The 24,131-nt window shown below is 40.0% G+C and overlaps 2 protein-coding genes across 4 annotated transcripts in view; both read left to right on the forward strand.

The window, feature by feature from the left end:
* The window catches only part of LOC127634047 (collagen alpha-1(XV) chain-like), a 116,043-nt gene extending 103,712 nt beyond the window's left edge, over positions 1 to 12,331 (forward strand). For 2 of the 3 annotated variants that reach the window (XM_052113445.1, XM_052113447.1), the window contains 8 exons: positions 211 to 355; positions 1,254 to 1,321; positions 2,672 to 2,800; positions 2,924 to 2,974; positions 3,148 to 3,210; positions 6,682 to 6,879; positions 7,581 to 7,690; positions 9,313 to 12,331. In XM_052113445.1, coding sequence (XP_051969405.1) covers positions 211 to 355; positions 1,254 to 1,321; positions 2,672 to 2,800; positions 2,924 to 2,974; positions 3,148 to 3,210; positions 6,682 to 6,879; positions 7,581 to 7,690; positions 9,313 to 9,571 — 1,023 coding nt within the window. In that variant the 3' untranslated portion in view covers positions 9,572 to 12,331. The remainder of the gene's footprint in view (positions 1 to 210; positions 356 to 1,253; positions 1,322 to 2,671; positions 2,801 to 2,923; positions 2,975 to 3,147; positions 3,211 to 6,681; positions 6,880 to 7,580; positions 7,691 to 9,312) is intronic. The other variant, XM_052113446.1, reaches the window with a different exon arrangement.
* Positions 12,332 to 15,443: 3,112 nt separating this feature from the next.
* The window catches only part of LOC127634586 (reversion-inducing cysteine-rich protein with Kazal motifs-like), an 89,883-nt gene continuing 81,195 nt past the window's right edge, over positions 15,444 to 24,131 (forward strand). Inside the window, exon 1 of the mRNA XM_052114202.1 lies at positions 15,444 to 15,697. Coding sequence (XP_051970162.1) covers positions 15,628 to 15,697 — 70 coding nt within the window. The 5' untranslated portion in view covers positions 15,444 to 15,627. The remainder of the gene's footprint in view (positions 15,698 to 24,131) is intronic.

Below are 24,131 nucleotides of genomic sequence, written 5' to 3' on the forward strand. Positions count from 1 at the left end.
GTTTCGCAAATTGTGTATATACTGCACATTTTGGCCAATGTAATGTAGTAGGTCATCAGGGTATTCCATGAATACAGAAATGTCACACCATAAAGGTAATATGGTAGTATGCTTTTCCAAAAACATACAGTATCATGGTCAAGATTGTCAGCTCTTAAGATTTAATGCTGTGAAGCAATATATATTTAATTACATTTTTTTTGTCTGCAGGGACCTAAAGGTGCATCTGTCGTTGGACCGCCTGGTCATCCAGGACAACGAGGACCCCCTGGTGCACAAGGTTTTGGGAGAAATGGTTTTGCTGGACCTCCTGGTCCACCAGGACCACCGGGCCCACCTGGACAATACAGCTCTGGTAACAACAAACATTCAAAATACATAATCCTAAAATATTGTTGCATCTCTTTTAGCAGGCTTAAAATTTGGTTTATTAGAAATCCTCTAATAGCATAAATGGGTATTGTTCAAGTTTGCAATACTCAGTGGTTCAAGCCTTCAAATCAGGATCTGTGGAACAGTAGACCAGGTTTCATACAGGAATAGTTCACTCTTTAAGGAAAATTCTGTCATTGTTTCTCACACTTATGTCATTCTTTCATGCTGTTATTTTTGCATGGCACATCATTACACAGCTTGTGGCATACATCCACAGTTCATGGAAACCAATGTCAAGCGCCAAAAAGGACAGAAAATGCAAAAAAAAAGAATGTGCATAATTTTACTTTATGTAGTATGACATAATTTTTGATGTTAACAGCCACAGGCATTTTAGACTGCTGCTAGAACTGTGTACAAATTCTTTAAAAAAATTGACTTGTGCTCCACTGAAAAAACAATAGCAAATGAGTTTGGAATGATACAAGGTTGAGTAAATAATGACATATGTTTTATTTTTGGGTGAACTATCCCTTTAAACTAACAATTCTTTCAAAAGGTGGCATTCAAAGAGGTCAAGCAGTTCAGAAAAGCAATACATATGTTTGAGCTCCTTTGTTTATTTGTTTCAATTCATCCTGATTTCCTCTTCTGATACAGAAGTGCCCATGTTGTTGATTTAAGTCTATGAGGGACCAAATGGCCTTCAGTGGAGACACACCTCCCTCACAATCTATAGTTAATCCCTGCTGTGTGTCCTGACAGCTATTCATTTCACTGTGATGAAAAACAAACAGGGCCTACGGTGCTGTTTTGCTGTTATCACACTTTGATATGTATGGATAAGGGTAACACTAAAAGGTTTCATGTTGTTTCAGGCATCATAATCCCTGGCCCACCCGGTCCACCCGGGCCCCCGGGAAGAGCCGCTGATACCTCAAGGGTTGTGAGTAAAATTAATGAGTTACAAGCTTCCGTGGTTTTAAGATGTTCACAGTTTAACACAATGGTAAAGTAGGTAAATACTGTAGATTGCATGTTTTTCAAAATAATGTTGGAGAAGATCCTAAGATGCTGATAGTTGATCTTGACCCTTAAGTAACAGAACCGGATGTGGGTTAGGTTTGGTTTGTGAAACATGCTGAAACATATTCTTACTTTAATGTAAAAAGACTTTAGGGATACGTAACCCAGATTAGGGTGTGAGAATTACCTTTATATTTACAGTGGCCCCAAATAGTATTTGGACACTTAAGCCACACTTAAAGATATTTTATTTATACACACTTTATTCAGCTCTGTGTGAGTTCTATACAACTGCCTGGAGTTTCACCTTTTTTTTTGTACAAAACAAGTCCCAGAAAGGACTTTTGATAAGATGCATTTACCTGACCCGCTGGAGTGAAACATCAGCATTTCCATGGCGTCGCATTGCGCTTCCTTCTTACCGGATAGTTTGGATATAATATCATTACGTGGGCAGTGCCAGCTCTAAAAGCAAAACAAGATGTTCTCTGCAAGCACTTTTCATGTGGACTTTTAAAGCGGCATGAAGCATGTAAATGCGGCCTCACGATTGCTGTAGCAAAGTGGATAGCCACGGATAATATTGTGGAAGATGAGGGTTTTTAGAGATTTTATGCCCATTGCAATGAACACAACCTATGGGGACTGATTTTTTTCAATGAGTCAACCTCCCAATTACACTTTGAGAAACTATTAAGTTACTTTAATGCTATTTTAGTGCTTTTCTAGCCTTATACTGTGGAATGCTTTATGTTTGGAAAATGTTAGTAAATCCTTTTTGTGACATATGGAACTAAAGGAATAATATTCAAAGTCAAATTTCAGGACTTTTGAAAAATCTGCAATTAATCACAATTAACAATGAAAAATCATGCATGACTGGCAGCAAAATATCAAAACATTTATTTTAATTGGTTAAAAGCAAACTACAATAGTACAACTTTCTTTGTTATACCTCAGTCGCTCTCTCTTTATTAATTCACTGTGACAATTGTGTATGTTGCGGAGGTGGGGCTATTCAAATTAACCTAAAGTAACAATGTGGCTAATTTCAAATCGAGTCGTTCTTGCGGAGTGGAGACAATAAATACTCTTTTGGGCTGTAGAGGAATTTTGGAGTTCTGAAACACATAGTATGTTCTTATGGTGCAATGAACTCGTATATGTCACAATATCAAGGATTGAATCAAATTGATTCCTCATGACATGACCCCTTTAAAGAAAGTGCATAATTTCATTCACTGAAATAGGTCCCCTGTTTTTTCTCCAGGTCAGGAAATATGCAAATCTTCAAGCCCTGAGACAGCAGACACACGTGGACGAGGAGGGAACATTGTCCTTTGTTACTGATATGGCTAAACTCTATATTAAAGTGCCAGGAGGCTGGAGAGAAATTCAGGTAACTTATACCAGATGTCCAAATTGAATGATTCATTATATAGTTTAAATGTTATGGCTTATGTTCAGTTCCTCCAAATTTGATCATTTCCAGATTTAATTTGGTCTTTTTTTATTTTCACAGCTTGGTGGCCTGATTGAGGAGTATCCATCCCCTGTCTTCTCACAAGATGATGTAAGTAACAAAGTTTTGGATCTCAAAAAAATCAAAATCAAATAATAATCCTTGGAAAAAGTGAGGAAAGTGAATATTTCAAAGGTTATGTCATTAGTTTAAATAAAATTATGTGTGAATGTGCCTGGGTGGATTGAACTAGTCAAAACTGAAATGTCACTAATCCCCTACAGGCTGGTCCACTGATGCTGACACCTCCACTCAGCAATACACCTAAAATCCACACAGGAAGTGCAGTAAGTCTCTCTCTCTCTCTCTCTCTCTCTCTCTCTCTCTCTCTCTCTCTCTCTCTCTCTCTCTCTCTCACTCTCACTCTCTCTCTCGCTCTGTTTGTGTGTGTGTGTGTGTGGGCATGTTTATGTGGTTTACGAGGACAATTTTTTAGGTTATAAACTGGTAATTACAAGGGTATTATGCCATAAATGTGGTTTACGAGGACATTTCTAGTGTCCCCATCATTTAAATAGCTTAAAAAACATATTAAACAATGTTTTATTGAAAATGTAAAAATGCAGAAAGTTTTTGTGAGGGTTAGGTTTAGGGGTTGTGTTAAGTTTAAGGGATAGAATCTATAGTTTGTACAGTATAAAAATCATTATGTCTATGGAAAGTCCTCAAAATGATAGGTAGACCAACGTGTGTGTGTGTGTGTGTGTGTGTGTGTGTGTGTGTGTGTGTGTACATAGCACAAAATTGTCCCTATAACGAACTTCTTAATTTGAACAAGGACTGGATATATAGAATATTCAACATGTTTTCGTACTGATTTTGCTAATTCAGTAGCCTATTAAAGCACTTTAACATTTTCTAACTAATTAAAACTGTGTGATTTAGAATAGTTTTATGATCCCACCTTGTCTTGTGACTTGTAAGTATGAGAGCATTATGTTGGTTATGTTAAACTATATTTTATTACATTTTAATTCTTGCATTAAAATATTTACAATCTATTTGGCTAAAATGGCTGTTTTTGGGGGGTTGTGTTATACTTTGTACATATATAAATATAAAACATTATAAGATATAAGTCAATAATATAAGATAATTATATAAGATATATTTCGAATATCGTCCTTTTTTTTAAGCTATTGTGCCCAGCCCTAGCTTGCATGCAAGGTTAAATGTGCTTGTGTTTGAGTCTTCCTTCTTTCCTTCCTTTGTTGTGTGTGTGCTTTTTGTGTATGTGTGTGTTTATACATGCTTGTCTGATGGTTGGCTTCCACTTCTGGAAACTTTTCCACTGTATAACCCCAAAATAAAGATGCAGTACAAAATGGAACCAGATAATTCTCTCTCACCCCATCTTGCCTCTGAAACATTCCCAGGCTGTCCTCCACTTAAAACAAAACACTGTATATGATATTTAAGATTTGTAATTTTTTTGGTTATGAAAAACATTGGTCAGGGCACCTCAAAAGCCTCTAATGATCAGTACTCTAAAAGTATCCTTGTGGTTTCCATAGCTCCCATTTAGGACTAAATTACGGTGCTGTCCATCTGTTACCGTTGAAGAGCATCCCAGCCAGTCTCGGTTTGTGTTAGCTTATGAAGAGTGATGCTCTCTCTAGCACTCCAACATAGTCTGTAGAAAAACATTGAAGGTCCCCCCTTTCTGAATTGGGGAATGATTTAAGATTTGCCATTATATACTTTTGTAGTGTTTTTCTCTCACTGAATTCCACTTATAATGTTAGAATTTGTACATTCTAAAGAAATGTTTTAAAAAGAGAAACGGAGAAAGTCTACATATGTTTAACATAATAATTTTCTTCCTTGATCCTTAAGGCTTCAGTTTACTTCCGGAGAAGTTCCTCTTTTTTGTTCGTTCAGGGGTAAAAAGAAGTTGAAACAACTAAACAGTGGTACACTGTTTGCAAACGTTCAGACACATGCCACACCGCTGTGGGAGGCGTTTAGAAGTACATTTAAATACGAGGATGCTCAAGACGTTAATGTGATTCTATGAGTAGAATTCACACTAGATCAGTAAAATATGCTTTTTTAACCACTCAGTTAAAAAGTTTCACATGTATGTGTGTATATAAATATAGCACCCCTTCCCCCGTCCTGGTTTCACACGCATAAAATCCGCCACCTTAACTATAACACAAGGGGTGAATGACATGAGAAGTTAGTCAGAGGTGTCAAACAGAGATATTTTTAATGACTTTGTGTTGTCTTGTGGAGTTTCATGAGCAATGAGGAAATCAGTCTGTCCACAGTGTGAAGGTAGGATCTTATGGATTTATGAATGAAGTACTATTGTTTTAAAATCTCCCGCTCTGTTTCCAGTTGTTATGACATCCCCTGAACACTTTAAAATACCCATGATGACTTTTGACAACTCTACAACCTATAAATCCACTTCACTGCAAATTTTACTTTGACATCAACACCACAGATGTCTATATAGCGACCGCTAGAACAGAAGTTCAGAGACAAAATGTACAAGATGGCTGCACGCTAGTTTCACTAGCGCATACAGTAGATATCAACCTCCATGTTTTTAATCATTGTAGAGAGCGTAGTGGTCTACTTGGATCACGTGAGTCTTCGCTGGCCAATCATATAACGGCTGACGTCAAGGCACCGTGTTCAGAGTTTTACGAAAGTTTTTTTTTTTTACAGTTTTTGTTGTACTTTTTCTTGTGGTGATTTTTTAGATACACAGATCAGCCACACCATTAAAATCACCTGCCTAATATCATATAGGCCCCCCTTATGGCGCCAAAACAGCTCTAACCCATCGAGGCATGGACTCCACAAGACCTCTGAAGTTGTCCTGTGGTATCTGGCACCAAGACGTTCACAGCAGATCCTTCAAGTCTTGTAAGTTGTGAGGTGGGGCCTCCATGGACCGGACTTGTTGATCCAGCACATCCCATAGATGCTAAATCAGATTGAGATCTGGGGAAATTGGAGGCCAAGTCAACATCTTGAACTCTTTGTCATGTTCCTGTAATAGTTATGTAATACATTTCAGCTCCTCAACAAGGTTACAAACTTCCTTGTTTGTCAGTATTTCCACTTTATTTTCATTTTGAGAAGACAAACACCTGGACATATACTGGCCAAAGTGATCAGCACCTTTGGATTGGAAGACTCCCATAATGAAGCACTTAAGTTCAAGTTTATAATGAGCGATCTACCTGCTGGTTTGGGAAACAGGTGTTACTCCATCATAAAATAATGAGCGACGGTAGTTAAGAAGATCGTTAAAGCTTAAGTTGCAATGTTATCGGGAAACCCTGCCCTGGCCTGTTGAAATTCTATGGATACAGCGGCCTTTAGCAGTTTAGAGCTGCTAATGAACCAGGTGGTGGTAGAAAGCTTATTCTGAATGGATTCCCACTGTAAGAAGGTGTTTAGCAACTGGTAAGAAGTTTTCCTAAATGTTCACCCAAGTTCATCCACCAAAATGAACTAAAAAAACATCTCCTTCATGGCTAGATTTGTTCTAACGGATGTCACACCGTTCTTCGAAATTGTATGAAGTATTTTTGGGCATTTAGCATCAAACAAACTGTGTTTGCGAATATAGCTTTAAGGGATTTCACACCAAAAACATTTTTGTCTCCATTGTCTTTGTAGTTTTGGAGTGAAATTATATGATATGGTCCATTTTTATTGCCATATTTGATAATCTGATTCTACATAGTATATGTAGATCTATGTATAATGATATTTCATTGCTCATTTTTTCACAGCTCAGGTTGGTGGCTCTCAACACGCCGTTGACAGGAAACATGGGCTCCATCCATTCAGTTAACAAGCTTTGTAAGACCCAAGCTCAAGCCATGGGCATCCGAGATGATTACAAGGCCTTCCTCTCTCATCACCTTCAGGACCTGATTGATATAGTGCAGTCAATGTACCGTACAAGCATGCCAATTGTCAACTTAAGGGTAAAGAACATTTCTTATAATATTTATCTTTTTTGATGGAGCCTTGGTAATAATTGTTGCTAATAATTCTTAATCATGATCGCAACTGATTGACTCTATTATGTTTTGAAGAAGTTTCTGTAATGTATTAAAATACACACTTGTGCCTGTATCCTGCCATAACATTTAAGGCCCTTTCACACCAAAAGTGAATATTTGGCACAAACAAGATTGTGTTCAACAATACACCATTTATTTCGTTTTGTTTCGTTGTTTTTGGTTTTGTTTTGTTGCTAACCTCTTCACATATAAAATAAGTTACAATGCTTACTTACGGGTTGTGGATTTACTGTTGGTTCCAATATAGATTGCATTAAGAATGAAAATTTCACACAGAGTAAACATTTATGTGACAATTATTTTATTTTATTGTATTTATTACTCACCGGCCAACAAGATACCAGCTATTTGTATAATTCTTTTGAGTGATTAGACCTTTAGTCTATGATTTGTTTAGCATTTTTGTTTCATTCTTGGTATAAATAGACCTTATGATTTTATATTCATTTATTATAATGTTCATACATACTGTATTATATCATATACAGATTTGTACATATATTAGACACTCAATTTTAAATTCCCTTTCAAAAAGCCTTTCATTAATTAGAGAAATATGTGGAATTCAATGATTAATTCCCTTGTGTGATTTGTCTCTGTAGGGCGAGGTCCTCTTCAAGAACTGGGAGAGTATCTTCTCCAACCATCTCCTCCCTGCCGGCATCCCTCTTTATTCTTTTGATGGGCGAGATGTGATGAGTGACCCCTTCTGGTGTGTGCACATTTCAAAGCTTTTATAAATTAACTTGATTCAGATCAACATTATCATCAATCGGTTAAGCATTGAAGGCACTCACGGCCTGTCAGCACATCATTTACTCAGCTGAAATGAATAAAAACTTTGTAAAACATTATAAATAGGTCAGTGAAGAGTCAAATTAGAATATACTTCAACAACTTGATCCAATCATATGCTTAAAAGATTCAGTGGTTTGTGTTGGTTGTAAGAAATTCTTTCATACGCATTTAAGGCAAGCAATTGCACTCATAAGTTAAAAAGCGAAGATGTCTCGGGCCATGAGTAGTGTTCAGTCATATCATTCTACCTTATTCATTTCATAAAGGGATATTTCACACAAAAATTTAAATGATTATCTACTCACACTCATGTTATATAAAACCTGCATGACTTTCTTTCTTTTGTTTAACATGCTTGTCAGAAATAATATCTTGGGTTGTGAATATACCATTGCTTAAACAATGTGATATATGCAGCGCAAAAGAGCAAAAGCTACATTCAGCATGCCGTGATCATTGCTATTCCAAGAACATGTGGATTGCCCCCATATTTGTGGACAGCCCTTGCAGAGTCTAATGCATTGCCAAGCCCCGATGCGGGACTGCCTCTTCCTCAGAGTACAAACACAGCTTACGTCCTTGTAGAACAAGTAGAGGATGGCCTAACCACAATCCAGACGACAGCGGCTACACCTCTCTCTTTCATTTCTCATTTCTCCACCCGTGTATTTTTAAATGTCTTTCTCTGTTTATGTGTATTTATACTTCATGCAGTAAATATAGCTTGTTGTACGAAACACCAGATGAGGCAGTGACAGCGTAGCAGCAATTGTGGTTAGCGAGTAGCCTTTTTAGGGTTGTTTGTGAAGTGGGACGTATTCTGGGCCCCCACAGGGACTCGGGTTTCAGGAGAGGTATGAATGGATGTAACAGAAAGAGACATTTCACAGACCTGTCAACATTTAGCGTGTCATAAAGGCTATTTTAAGGGCTTTAATAAGCATGACATACCTCAGTTGTCGTGCTAGATGGCTGTCTGTTTTAGACAAATGTTTCAGTGATAAAGTAGACTGAAATGCATTTATCCAAGCTTATTATTACCTATATATTTCATATTAAAAATACAGCCCTAGAATATTTGATTACAGGGTTTGTTTGGAGGGATTTAGGGGTAAAAGCTTTCTGTGGGCTATTAAATTTTGTAATAATAAATAAATTCCAATAAACCCATTAAATGTGTGTTACCTCTCTTTGGGAGATCCAGATATGTTATTTGGTTCTCCATAGACCAGCAGTTGTAGATCACTGTCTATTTTGGCACATTAACGTGCCTTGTCTTCAGTTAAATTAATGAGGAGGATACAAATTTAAAGCATATACTGGTGTGTACATCTACCTGTATTTAAGTGTTGCAGTACCTGACAGTTGTTTGACTGAGTATGTTGACTAAGTTTATGTTCCGACTAGTTGATATTTAAAATATGTAGTTTTGCACATCTTTAGTTCAAGTACTTAGAGTTTTAGATATGTTGGTAGCCATAAATGTTTTGTCTTGTCACAATTTATATTCATGTGTGTGCATATTTGTGTGTGCAGGCCTCAAAAGGCTGTATGGCATGGCTCTTCAGAGAGAGGCAAGCGGCTTGATGCTTTGAACTGTGAGTCCTGGAGAGCTGGTGACATGGCCATCACTGGTCAAGCATCCTTCCTCTACAGCGGCTTACTTAACCAACAAACCCGCAGCTGCTCCAACCACTTCATCGTCCTGTGCATCGAAACCACCCACGACCACAAAACCATTGAAGAACTCCAGAAGGCACAGTATCGCCACAGAAGATGGTATTACAGATACTAAAACCCTTCGTTTCCAGCTTTCAACAAACTGGAAGATGTACATTTGTTTGGACAGAGATGCAATGACAGAAATTCAGCAGGCCCAAAAGCCAAGTGACCAAAACTTCATGCTTTTGGCACAAGAACTGACAATCAATGCCATCTTTCTAGAATAAAGTGTATTGTTTTAAAGACATTTTGATGCACTGTACTTTTCATATTGTATTTTTTTGGAGTTGATTTTACAAGACAACCAAGGTTTTTTTTTTTTTTAATCACGTCATTTATTTGTTTGTTATTCTGTTTGTATTTAATTTAATTTCAGTGTTTTATTTATACAGTGGCTGCACATCATTCAAAAATTTAAAGTGACTAAGGATAAAGATGTATTTTATAATTCCAGCTCTTCAAAATGAAATATCATGCAATTTCTTGACTATTTTCATACAACATTTTTCAAACTACAGTTTTTAGATTATTCAATATGCGAATGCCTTGTCTTCATAAGTTCTTCACAAGACCATTTTCTATAGAATTTCTTAAAACGAAGAAATTTAAGCAGTGTTTTTGTCTATTAAATAAAACTCTTTTTTTCAAAATGTGATCTCTATTCCATGCCAGTGTTTGTTTACATTATACCTACCAATAAAATGCCACAATGTTTTGAAAACCACAAGCCTAACAGACTGGTCACACTGTGAATGCAGCAACATGAGGAGGAGAGTTCTGCTGCTGAATTTGGAACCACTTACTGAAATGCGAACCATTGCTCCCAGTGGCCAAAGCTGGAATTGTTGTGGAGGTGCCAAAACTGAGTTGTATTTTTAGCTGTAAATGATGTAATACCTTACTTAAACCCCAACAATAAACATAAACCTCAATGGAGTAAACATTTAATTTTTGAGTGAAAATGCGACCTCTGAATCCTGCTCACCATTGTTTATTGTTGATCCCCTGTGTTATGCTTAGCCTGATGCCTCTGAGCTGAATCAAATCTGTAAAAACTGATTCTTTAGTTCATAGCCAATATCACAGTAGTCCCATTGTCATTTCATTGCTTATGAAATATCTGCATTATGATATAAACAACACATGATCATTTTAACCTCAGATGCATGTGCAATTCTGTGAATACTCATATTTTTCCTTTTGCAGATTATTTACAAAGATTCTGGGAAACCTGACCTTAGGCGAACCCAAATGTTACACCATTTTGTGTGGTTATGAATACAATTTCTGAACCAGAAATGGCATCTGCGGTAAACCTTGAAACTGTAATAGAGGCATTTCAGCCTGCTAAACGGACTGTGATTTATTGGGAAAGTTTGCACCTCCTAAACATGGAACATGGAGGGGGCAGAGAGAACCATTTTAAATTGTTGGCCGTTGAGTTGGCATGGGATTTGGCTGTTTTTGAGGGCACTATGGTGAGGTTTGCCACCCTCAGACTGGCATTGCCACACTGTTATGTCACACTATTTTCCTATAATCCATTTACATGTCTGTTTTTCACTACAGTGAAATGTTGTGTGATATACAAAAAATTGTTTTTGTTGTAAACAGTGAGCACTTACAGAAACGTTTAGAGCCTTAAATGGGATCTATTTGCATGGTCTGATGATTATCATACATATATTAGGTCAGTTAGGATCACAAATTTATTTTAAGAACATGTAATGTCAGAATAATAATAGAGAGAAGTATTTATTTCAGTTTTCATTTCTTTCATCACATTCCCAGTGGGTCAGACGTTTACATACACTTTGTTAGCATTTGTTAGCATTGCTTTTAAATTGTTTAACTAGGGTCAAATGCTTTGGGGAGCCTTCCACATGCTTCTCACAATAAGTTGCTGGAATTTTAGCCCATTCCTCCAGACAGAACTGATGTAACTGAGTCAGGTTTGTAGGCCTCCTTGCTCGCACACACTTTTTCAGTTCTGCCCACAAATGTTCTATCGTACTGAGGTCAGGGCTTTGTGATGGCCACTCCAATACCTTGACTTTGTTGTCCTTAAGCCATTTTGCCACAACGTTGGGGGTATGTTTATCTATTTGATATACCCATTTGTGACCGAGCTTTAACTTCATGGCTGATGTCTTGAGATGTTGCTTCAATATATCCACATCATTGTTTTTCCTCATGATGCCATCTATTTTGTGAAGTGCACCAGTCCCTCCTGCAGCAAAGCACCTCCACAACATGATGCGTCCGCCCCCATGCTTCACGGTTGGGATGTGTTCTTCGGCTTAAAAGCCTCACCCTTTTGGCGTTTTTTAATGGTGATTTTGGAGCATTGGCTTCTTCCTTGCTGAGCAGTCTTTCAGGTTATATCGGTATAGGACTTGTTTTACTGTTGATATAGATACTTGTCTACTTGTTTCCTCCAGCATCTTCACAAGGTATTTTGCTGTTGTTCTGGCATTGATTTGAATTTTTTGCACCAAACTACGTTCATCTCTAGGAGACAGAATGCATCTCCTTCCTGAGCGGTATGATGGCTGTGTTGTCCAGTGGTGTTTATACTTTCATACTATTGTTTGTACAGATGAATGTGGTACTTGTGGAGGTCCACAATTTTTCAGTCTTGGCTTATTTATTTTGGTTTCCCATGATGTGAAGGTAGGCCTTAATATATATCCACAGGAACACCTCTAATTCAGTACATCTCCTATCAGATGCTAATTATCTAATTGTCTATAGGCTTGACATAATTTTCTGGAATTTTCCAAGCTGCTTAAAGGCACAGTTAACTTTGTGTATGTAAACTTCTGACCCACTGGAATTGTGATATAGTTCTTATATATATATATATATATATATATATATATATATATATATATATATATAAAAAATTTTACACTTTAAATTTCATACCAAATTTTCATCAGATTTGATGTAAAATTGTAAACCTTACAATTTGCATGTAATATTTTATTTAGAATTAATACAAATACGCTTATGAAATAAAAATGACAAATTACTTTTCTTGCTCTCTTTTTGTCATTTTTAAGATATTTTTTGTTTCTTTGTTTTTTGTTCATTTATTTATTGGTAACTTCAATCAGTACCAAATATTTATTTTAACAATCAGTGTAGTAAATATGGTATTTTGCAATAAACTATAGTATACTATTTGTAAGTGATTCTTTACTATATGTATGGCCTGTTTTTGCAGTCATGCTCCTATTTTATCTTTATTTTAATTGTATTATTATTGCCGACCATAGTCATGTCATGGTCCTAACCACCCTTCTTAGCTGCTGTTTTCCTTGTTACCTTATCCAATATAAATTACAGAATTTCCTTTATGAATTACATTTTTTAACCACAAATATATACTTGTAAGTTTTGTTATAGTATGATGATATAAGCCTTCCACATTGCTTTGAACACTACACATGGATCATTGCTCTCTTTGCCCAACAGGAGGCCTTTTATGTGCGCCAGGTCACTTTCTCTCCAACCATTGTTAATTTGACATTTCAGTATGTCACATAGAGCCAGCTGCGTGTTCATTAGCACAGGGCTCTATGATTAGGGAACTAAGAATTAGGGAGTTTAGGCTCATTAGGATAATGAAGGTTACAGTTGACTTTCATTTGCGGTTTGTGTGGCTAAATATAGTTGGGACTTCATATGGCAGACCTCTACCCATTAAGGGTGAGCGACCATGCATGTGTGAACCACATTGGAGAATTAGTGCCGTTTCCTGATGGTCTTTTGCCTCTTTCAAGCCAATTCTTGTATGCAGCCACAACAAAGCCACATTTTTTGATTGTGAGTAGTAATTAAAGTACAACGTAGGATGTGACAGAAGGACCCTTGATGTAGGAGGGACCAAATGGCAATTCCTACATAGAGGTTGTAAAGTAACCTAATTAAATACAACTTAGTTATTTACGTTCACAACAATAAAAGTAATAACAGTCTCAAATTTTCTCCTAATTTTAGCTTACTTTGGAACACCTACTGTAATTATCTCAAGATATCTTGGTTATGTTCAGCTTCAAATAGGTTGTCATTACCTAGATGAACAGCTATTTGGATGAAGTGGCCTGCCCAAAAGAGCAAAATAATCATCTAGAATCCAAACCAAGTAGCACATGTTGTACCCTCAGGATTGCACGCCATAGCACAATGCAGATTTAAATTATGGGTTCACTGGTAGCAATGAGGTGAACCTTGGAGGTAAATGCCTGAAATGTATTATATGTGTATGTACTTTATATAATGTTGGCTTGATCCAACCTTGATAGCCCAAAGATATAATCTTAGCCCTCTGTTTGCAGCATATCTTTGCATATCTTTCCATCTCTCCCATTTCTTTCTTTTTTTTTTTTTTAAGGGGCAGCTTCTGACTAATCATTTCTGATTGTGATAAGGTCAAGGATCATATATTTACCCTCCATTCTCCACTGAATATGCAGATGAAAAACCACAGTGGACATCTGTGTTCTAATATGATTGTGCACATAATGGCCCAAGAGCAGGATACAGGGTCAAAGGTTTGACATGTCATGTGAATCATATACAGATGTGACAGCCCTTAGCAGAACAATACCTGGATCTGTGTTATTTCCAATCAGTCTCGAGACGGTTTTGTTGAATTGTGTTTATTGATTGATCTGTTATTTTTGTTTTGTTTTATCCATTTTTATGTGTTGAACAGTTGACCAAATGTCTGGCTTTTAAATGAACATGTTAGGCTGCCTCATCCATTTAATGGACAAGAATAGCCGTGGTGGGTTTGTGCCATAGCCCTGGGCCTTATATTAAGGACGGACTAAACATTAGTCCCTTTGTGTTTGTTCACAGTTCTGTATCTCATTTGAGAATATACAGGGTTGGGAGGGTTACTTTTGAAATGTATTCCTCTACAGATTACAGAATACATGCTGTAAAATATAATTTGTAATTTATTCCATTAGATTACTCAAGATCAGTAACGTATTCTAAATACTTTGGATTACTTCTTCAGCACTGGTTGATTTTTTCACTTGTTTTGACAGTAAAAACTCAGTACAGTAAGACAAAATACATGTTAAAAATACATTCTCTGAAAAACCTAAATGCAGTGTTGTTTCTAACAAAGATCAATCAAACTGATCTTGTTTTAAGGATTTTAGACATTTTTACACGAAAACATAAAAAAAAATTATTATCAAGAATACGATTTTTGCCTTAATATCAAAGATCTTACTAGAAAAAAAAAGAAATTATGATCCAACGCGAATCTTCATGATAAAAAAATATGATTGTGTAACATGCACATGCAAAATGGCTAGAAATAGCGTAAAGCTGACAATGTACCCAAGCTTTATTTCTATTTCTTCTGCACCGAACTTACTTCAAACTTACTTCAAACTTACTTCTCTGTCTGCTCGTATGAATGTAACACATCATAAGAAAGTGTTTCACCGCTGTTCAAATGCACTTTGGATCACATCATTTATGTGTATAAATGTTTTCCATCTGAAAGGACTAAACATTAAATGGAACAATAAATCAATAAAATGCAAAGTAATCTCTTCAGTAATCAAAATAACTTTTGAATGTAACTGTATTCTAATTACCAATTATTTAAATTGTAATTGTAGTGGAACACAGTTACTAATATTTTGTATTTTAAATATTTAATCCCGTTGCATGTAGTCCATTACTCCCAACCCATATCAATGCAAAGGTTTTCATTCCAACTTAAAAAAGGAATTATATTACTTTTAATGAAGTCTAATATCAGTCTTAGCTAGGGCTGCTGAAGTGCAATAAATGCCTCATATTTTGAAGTTTTGTAAGACATTTTTTTTCCTCATGAGGCCGTTCCCTTACCCCACCCCTCGGGCACATAACGGTATAAGTGCGGTGATTTCTCATGGCTCCGATAACCCAGCCCTCCTCTCAGCAGTGATCTATCCGCACATGCTCAGATCTTCAGCTCCGCTCGCGCTCCGCGTCTCCTCTGTGCTCGCGGCCTGTCCGCAGACACACACAGATGAACTCCTAGGAGAGATGGTCTCATGGAGCTCGTGTCTCGTTTGCGTTTGAGTCCACCATGCACTTTAGGATTTCAATAAGATGTATGTGTGTTTTGAGATAATCATTTTGCTTCTCTCCTGCAACTTCTGCGTCTTCGTTTATACTCAGGGTAAGTCCGCTTTAGTTCTCTTTGTCGGCTTCTAGTTTTCTTCTAGGATTCCGTCAATAAACGGTCTGTTAATCCGGTAAAAGATGTTACCAACAAGACGTAGTAAAAGCACTGACTGTGTGTGTTTAATAAGAAAACTGCATAATAACAGCATAATAACGCAATAATAGCACATTTGCACTTGTTGATTCTTGCACCGTTATTCTCAGACTCAGGCTTTTTTATGTCATATTATGATTTGTTATGATTGGTTAATCATTTATTAAAAACACTGGATTGATATGTAGCCCTTGCTTCTTGATTTGTCAAATAATTTGCCGACTTTATTCTGTACCGTCACATAACTTTCCGGAGTAGCTTATACATCCATTATTGCTGCAGGCAATTTGTCAAAAAATAGCTTCAGATTTTATTTACTATTCAATTAAAGGATTAATATACACGTGTTTGAAAGAAATAGCCTACTCATATTTGACTGTTCTGTTTTTGGGCTCTTTACTAATAGAATTGAATGTGCCTCTCTCTTTATGTGAATGGGAGAAGTTTCTATTCTCTTCAGATACTGTGAGATCTTGTCAGGATTCTGTACAGTCAATAAACACTTTAAACTGAGGTTAATGCATTACTGTAGGTATCATAAGCTAACAATGAATCATGTCAGTTTCTAAAACATACTGTTTTTCATTATTGGTTAATATAGTTCATAATGCATTAACTAATGTTAACATATACTTCTTTTAATGTTAAAATGTATTAGTATGTGTTAAAATTAACTTTTATCCAAGATGAATAAGTGTTGTTCATTCTTAGTTCATGATAACTAATGAAGTTAACTTCTGTTTACAAACACAGCATTATTGTAAATTGGTACATTACATAAGTCATTAAAGAAATATTCCGGGTTCAATACAAGTTCAGCTCAATTGAGAGCATTTGTGGCAAAATGTTGATTACCACAAAAAAATTATTTCGACTCGTCCCTCCTTTTCTTTAAAAAAAGGCAAAAAATCAACGTTATAGTAAGGCACTTACAATAGAAGTGAATGGGTAATTTTTTGGAGTGTTTAAAGGCAAAAATATGAAGCTTATAATTTTATAAAAGCACTTACATTGGTTCTTTTGTTAAAACTCGTGTTTTATTTGAGCTGTAAAGTTGTTTAAATTGTATTTTTTTACAGTTGTTTTAGGGTTTAAAGCATTACATCATCATGGCAACAAAGTTGTAATATTGGCTATAACTTTACACAGAAAGGGTTAGTAAGTGATTTTATCACACTAAAATCATGTTAACATGCATATTGTTTACATCTTGTGGCTATACTTTTGAAAAAGTGAGTATTTTAACGTTTACAAATTGGCCCCATTCACTTCTATTGTAAATGCCTCATTGTAACCTATATTTTTTTAACCTATAGGAGGGACAAGTCTAAATTATTATTGTGGTAATCGATATTTTGCCACAAATACTGTCGATTGAGCTTAATTTGTATTAAACCCAGAATATTCCTTTAACAAACGGATATTGTACATCATATCACAACTTATCAGTTGTTCACGCACATTCAAAAATTAATATGAAAAATTACATCAGTCAAAGTTTATTGACATTTTTAACTATTTGAAAGTGTATTAACTAATGATTGCTTTTTCATAAGGTGGCGAAAAATCATAATATGTGTTACTGATGAAAGCGTCATAAAAGTGTTAAAGAGGAGAGAATGTGTTTGTTATTTTTGTTTACAGTTGCCATTTGTTTTGTGCTGTCAAAATCAGCGAGTCTCTCTTTCCACGATATCATGCACTGGCAAAATGTTTGTCTCTTCTTGTAAAGTAACATATTTTTTCCCTGTTACTTTAACAACTTAATATGTATAAAAAAAAAATAAAGCATATAATATGAATATTATATGATGACATTTTTAAGTCAAGATTCTTTCATGTTTTATCATTGTCAGACAAAGTCAAGCTGACATCTGGATGCCAAAGTCTTTTAAAGTTTGTGTGTGAAGTGTGTGTTTGTGGACATGTGCTTAGTAAATAACAGATACGAGACATCTGACACATATTGAAGGCATTAAGCTACTTTTGCTTTTAAATAGATAAAGTGGGCATGCAAAAATTGGCTGTTAGCCTTTTGAACCTTTTAACCTTATGTACTCATAGGGTGTCCAGCTTCTCTTCTCTAGGAGAAGCAGCATTTCTTAGAAACTTTCCCCCTCTCACAGTACAGTTACAAAAAACATGTGTTTACTCCATAAGTTGCATTGAGGTTATCACATCTCTCAGATCTAGCAGCATCTCAGGTTGTAACTATTTGAAGCTCTCTTTTTTTCTATGCAAACATCTGCAGCCAATCAAGTAGGGCTCAGAACAAGAACAGAAAAAATAGAGGTGGCAGTCCTCGCTTAAAATCAAAGCTCTGTCATTCTCACAGCAAGAGTTCAGCAAAATAAGGAATGCCATGTAATCTACAGCTAAAACCACTATGTATGTCAAAAGCGATGATTAATTCCCTGCCACAATATGTTTAAATATTCATTTGTCTTTCAGTTTAAGTTCTGAAAGAATTCCGAAGTTCAGTACTTATTATTTTCATCATGCCTAACAACTGTTATGTATACCCTGTCTTGTTCCACCGTTGCCCTTTTGTTTACCATTTTTGTCACTTTTTGCATTCCTTAGTTTTCACTTTTGTCCCGTATGTAACTCCATAGTCTCTTTGTTAGCGTTGGTGTTTTCCGTCATTGCTTTCACCTGTCCCTCGTTAACTTGCCACTTGCCTCTGTTGCTTCCCTCGTTATCTTGTTTGGTGTTCTGTTTGTTCATTGGCCCCTTAGTTCTATGTTCATGTATATATATCCTGGTTTTTGTTTCAGTCCGTGTCTATCGTTGAATGTTGCTGTGCGTAGTTTATGCTCGCCCCCATACCTGTGTTCCCGTGTTTCCAGTTCCTGTGTTTTCGTGTTCTGTTTTCATTTTGCCCATCGTGGTAGTTTTGTTTGTTCATGCCTGTATGTTTCCTTTTATCAATAAACCCGCATTTGGATCCTCATCCCTTGTCTGACTCCGACCTCATTCGTAACAGAACGATAGACCACCATGGATCCAGCGGTTCAACAAGCAAATTACCACCTGCTCTGCTTGAGGCAAGAAGACCGCCCTATAGAGGACCACATCCACGACTTCCTTAAGCTGGCGAGTATTTCGGATTTCCCGGACTACACTCTGGTGGTCTTCTTCAGGGGCAATCTGCACCCTGCACTGAAGGAGCGGCTGCCACAGGCGACGCGTGACTGGACCCTCCGCGACTTCCTGGTGGCGACCCTACTGGTGTGCGACTCACCGCTCGCGGTGGACATTGCTGAGAAGGACCCTGCCTCACCGTCCACAGTGGTGTCTCTTCAGCCACCCCCGGCGCCCCCTGTAACACCAACTCCACCTGTCAACGAGCTCACCCTCACGTCAGTCGCCTTCCACGAGCCAGCGCGTCCCTCTTTGTCTGCCCGGAGGAGGGAGAGAAGATGGGCTTCCGCCTTCCGGCCCACGCCTGCCCCGGTGTTCAAGCCAGAGTCCACGCCTTCCACGGTCAGCGAGCCTGTGCCCACACCTTCCACGGTCAGCGAGCCAGCGCCCACGCTTTCCACGGTGAGCGAGCCTGCGCCCACGCCTGTCACTGTGAGCGAGCCTGCACCTACGCATGTTACTGTGAGCGAGCCTGCACCAACGCATGTCACTGTGAGCGAGCCTGTCGCCTCAGAAGTCAGTGAGCCAGTGCCTGTAGCCTCAGATGTCAGTGAGCCAGTGCCAATAGCCTCAAACGTCAATGAGCCAGTGCCTGTAGCCTCGACCGTCCCTGAGCCAGCACCTGTAGCCTCGACCGTCCCCGAGCCAGCATCTGTAGCCTCGACCGTCCCTGAGCCAGCACCTTTAGCCTCGACCGTCCCTGAGCCAACGCCTGAAGCCTCGACCGTCCAAGAGCCAGTACCAGTAGCCGTGACCGTCCAAGAGCCAGTGCCTGAAGCCTCGACCGTCCAAGAGCCAGTGCCTGAAGCCTTGACCGTCCAAGAGCCAGTGCCAGTAGCCATGACCGTCCAAGAGCCAGTGCCAGTAGCCATGTCTGTCCAAGAGCCAGTGCCAGTAGCCACGACCGTCCAAGAGCCAGTGCCAGTAGCCTTGACCGTCCAAGAGCCAGTGCCAGTAGATGTGACCGTCCAAGAGCCAGCGCCAGTGGCCGTGACCACCCAAGAGCCAGCGCCAGTGGTCGTGCCCGTCCTAGAGCCAGCGCCTCTCAAGCCTCTCGAGCCTTCCAGGGCTCCGCCTCTCAAGTCTCTTGAGCCTCCTAGGGCTCCGCCTCCCAAGTCTCTCAAGTCTCTCGGGTCTTCTAAGGCTTCTCCTCCCGAGCTTTCCAGAGCGCCGCCTTCCGAGTTTTCCGAGCTTTCCAGAGCTCCGCCTTCCGAGTTTCCCGAGCTTTCCAGAGCTCCGCCTTCCGAGCTTCCTGAGCTTTCCAGAGCTCCGCCCTCCGAGCTTCCCAGAGCTCCAGATGTCAAGCCTCTCGAGCCTTCCAGGGCTTCGCCTCTCGAGCCTTCCAGGGCTCCGCCCCTCAAGCCTCTCGAGCCTTCCAGGGCTCCGCCCCTCAAGCCTCTCGAGCCTCCCAGGGCTCCACCCCTCAAGTCTCTCGAGCCACCCACGGCTCCGCCTCCCGAGCCTCCAACGGCTCCACCTCCCGAGCCTCCAACGGCTCCGCCTCCCGAGCCTCCTGCGGCTCCGCCTCCCGCGGCTCCACCACCCGAGCCTCCTGCGGCTCCGCCTCCCGAGCCTCCTGCGGCGCCGCCTCCCGAGCCTCCTACGGCGCCGCCTCCCGAGCCTCCTACGGCTCCGCCTCCCGAGCCTCCTACGGCTCCGCCTCCTGCTGCTCCGCCACCCGAGCCTCCTACGGCTCCGCCTCCTATGGCGCCGCCTCCCGAGCCTCCTACGGCTCCGCCTCCCGAGCCTCCTAGGGCTCTTCTCCCCGAGCCTCTGCGGCTCTGCCTCCAGAGCCTCCTGCGGCTCCACCTCCCGAGCCTCCTAGGGCTCTTCTCCCCGAGCCTCCTACGGCTCCGCCTCCTGAGCCTCCTACGGCTCTGCTCCCAGAGACTCCAGAGCCTTCTAGGGATCTGCCTCTAGAGCGTCCTACGGCTCTTCTCCCCGAGCCTTCCTCAGCTCTGTCTCCTGAGCCTCCTATGGCTCCGCCTCCTGAGCCTCCAGAGCCTCCCTCAGCTCCGCCTCCCTCAGCTCCGCCTCCTGAGCCTCCAGAGCCTCACTCAGCTCTGCCTCCTGCTCCTCCTGAGCTTTCCATGGGTCCGCCTCCCTTGGCTCTGCCTCCTGGGCCTCCAGAACCTCCCACAACTTCGTCTCCAGAGCCCCTCTCAGCTCCGCCTCCGGGACCTGTCCCTGTCCTGAGGCTGCCTCCCAGGCCTCCTAGACCTGTCCCTGTCCTGTGGCCTCCTCCCGGGCCTCCTGACCCTGTTCTCGTCCTGTGGCCTCCTCCCAGACCTCCTGACCCTGTTCCCATCCTGTGGCCGCCTCCCAGGCCTCCTGACCCGGTCCCAGTACTGTGGCCTCTTCCCAGGCCCCCTGACCCAGTCCCTGTCCTGTGGCCTCCTCCCAGGCCTCCTGACCCGGCCCCTGTCCTGTGGCCTCCTCCCGGGCTCCCTGACCCAGTCCCTGTCCTGTGGCCTCCTCCCCGGCCTCCTGACCCTGTTCCCGTCCTGTGGCCTCCTCCCAGGCCTCCTTACCCTGTTCCAGTCCTGTGGCCTCCTCCCAGGCCCCCTGAACCGGTCCTTGCCCCACGGCCATCTCCTAGACCACCAAGACCGGCCTCTGTCCTGTGGCCACCTCCCAGGTTCCCCAAACCGGCCCTTGGCCCACGGCCTCCTCCCAGGCCCCCTGAACCGGCCCTTGCCTTATGGGCAGCCCCGGGGCCATCTAAACCTGTCCCCTTGTGCCCCCGTGGACTGCCTAATTGCCCCTTGTGCCCCCATGGACTGTCTCATCTCCCTTTGTGCCCCTGTGGACTGTCTCATTTCCCCTTGTGGCCCCCTTGGACTTCCTGCCTGCCCTTTGTGCCCCCTTGGACTTCCTGCCTGCCCTCTGTGCCCCTTGGACTGCCTCCTTACTCTTGTGCCCCCCCTGGTCTGCCTGTCTGCCCCCGGTGCCATCATTTTGTTCTCTGTGGGTTTTTTGTCTTTTGTCTTTGTTTTTTAGGATCGTCTGGAAGCCGATCCTTTGAGGGGGGACTCTGTTATGTATACACTGTCTTGTTCCACCGTTGCCCTTTTGTTTACCATTTTTGTCACTTTTTGCATTCCTTAGTTTTCACTTTTGTCCCGTATGTAACTCCATAGTCTCTTTGTTAGCGTTAGTGTTTTCCGTCATTGCTTTCACCTGTCCCTCGTTAACTTGCCATTTGCCTCTGTTGCTTCCCTCGTTATCTTGTTTGGTGTTCTGTTTGTTCATTGGCCCCTTAGTTCTATGTTCATGTATATATATCCTGGTTTTTGTTTCAGTCCTTGTCTATCGTTGAATGTTGTTGTGCGTAGTTTATGCTTGCTCCCATACCTGTGTTCCCGTGTTTCCAGTTCCTGTGTTTTCGTGTTCTGTTTTCATTTTGCCCATCGTGGTAGTTTTGTTTGTTCATGCCTGTTTGTTTCCTTTTATCAATAAACCCGCATTTGGATCCTCATCCCTTGTCTGACTCCGACCTCATTCGTAACAACAACGCCCTTGAGCTTTGACAATATCCACAATATAGCACAGCCTATTAACTATTATTATTAAGTTCTTTTTTTCTCTTTACCTTTTTCATTGCAACATCTACCAAAACATAAAGCAGTATCCCTTGCTAACTTTTTTTAAGGAGTTTGCCACAGGTACCTTTATAAGCTTTGCTAACTTGGCAGATTCTTTTGGGCATACCATGTTTATATGTTGGAGGACAGACTGTTTGATCTTTCATCTGTAATTACATCCTACCAGCACATCTTTACCTGAACATATGCAAACAATTACAGCTCATGTACTAATTTTGTCCTTTATTCGAAGGCATTCGATTTCTATGGAATGGACTCGATTTTCTATAATGTTTGATGTTTTGTTATTGGATTTGAAGAGCCAGTGGGGTGGCACTGCTCTGCTTTACTAAGGTCTGGTGTGTTTCTTGCATCTGTTGAGAATGATCTTGATCTCACCTGCTTTCATTTAGATTGCAGACACACATATCTGCCGTACATATGTGCGATCACAGAACTGAACACATGCTATGCTCACATGTTGTTTGGCCATTTAAACCATCTGGCATTTTTATGTCATATTCTGACTTTATTCTTCACATCATATTCAGGATATTAAGTCCAGGAATACACGCAGATCTGAGTGGTGAACTAGTGGTGAAGTTATCCATAGTAAATATCTTAACACAATCGCAAAGTAATATTGTGCCAAAAAGCGATTTTAATGGATGATTCCCATGTGTTTTTATGAAGCGCATTCATGATTATCAGGTATTTAAATATTTTTTAGAATATTTTTGAAAGAAACTGTTTGATTTGAAGCCAATTCCTACAAAGTACATGTTTTGCAATGACCTTTTGAACAATGGGCTGACCAACACAGATTTGGCTTCTTTTAAAAATATGTAAAAAATATATTTAGCTTCTTCTTCAAACTTCAAGCTTTTTCTTGGATGTTGTTAATTGGGAATGTGCTGCTTAATACACTCCACAGTGTGGCATCAGTTGTTTTCAGTCTTTAATACATTTTGAAAGATTTTCCCAAGCATTCATTGAAAACTGCTTGGATTATTTATCTTCCGATGCCCTGCATTTACAACCCTTAATTGTTTTTTTTATTTATTTATTTTTGTGGCTACTGCACACGCTGTCAAAACTATGTACGATAGTGCTAGTTGTTAGTACGGTAACATACAGTACATTTTGTCAGGTATCCTAAAATTGTGCTTCATACCATCTAAATATTTTATAAAATATATAAAACATAAATGTAATCACCCTGCCCTCAAGAAATATTTTACTGCAAATATGTAATATATCTAAACAATTTTTATTTCATAACTAATTTAATTGTGTAATATATATAAAAAATTACATTCATAAAGCTTAATATATATATATCATCTCCTGATTATGACGTTAAACTGATCCGATAGGGTCTTGTTGGATAGCCTACCAGAAGATCTTTGATCAATATGGTTATGGGGACCGATAGCTAGAGAAACTATCGTGAGTACTACTTGGACACAGCGGTAATACCTAAACTTCATTAAGGCAAGTACAAGGTTTAACCCTAGAAAGGCTTTTTGAGGGTAGGGCTAGGCAAGTACAAGGAGACCTTGGAAAGGCAAACCCACTGCTAGTCTGTGCATGAGGGCTCGTATCCC

Source organism: Xyrauchen texanus, chromosome 41 (assembly GCF_025860055.1).
Source record: "Xyrauchen texanus isolate HMW12.3.18 chromosome 41, RBS_HiC_50CHRs, whole genome shotgun sequence".
NCBI lineage: Eukaryota > Metazoa > Chordata > Actinopteri > Cypriniformes > Catostomidae > Xyrauchen > Xyrauchen texanus.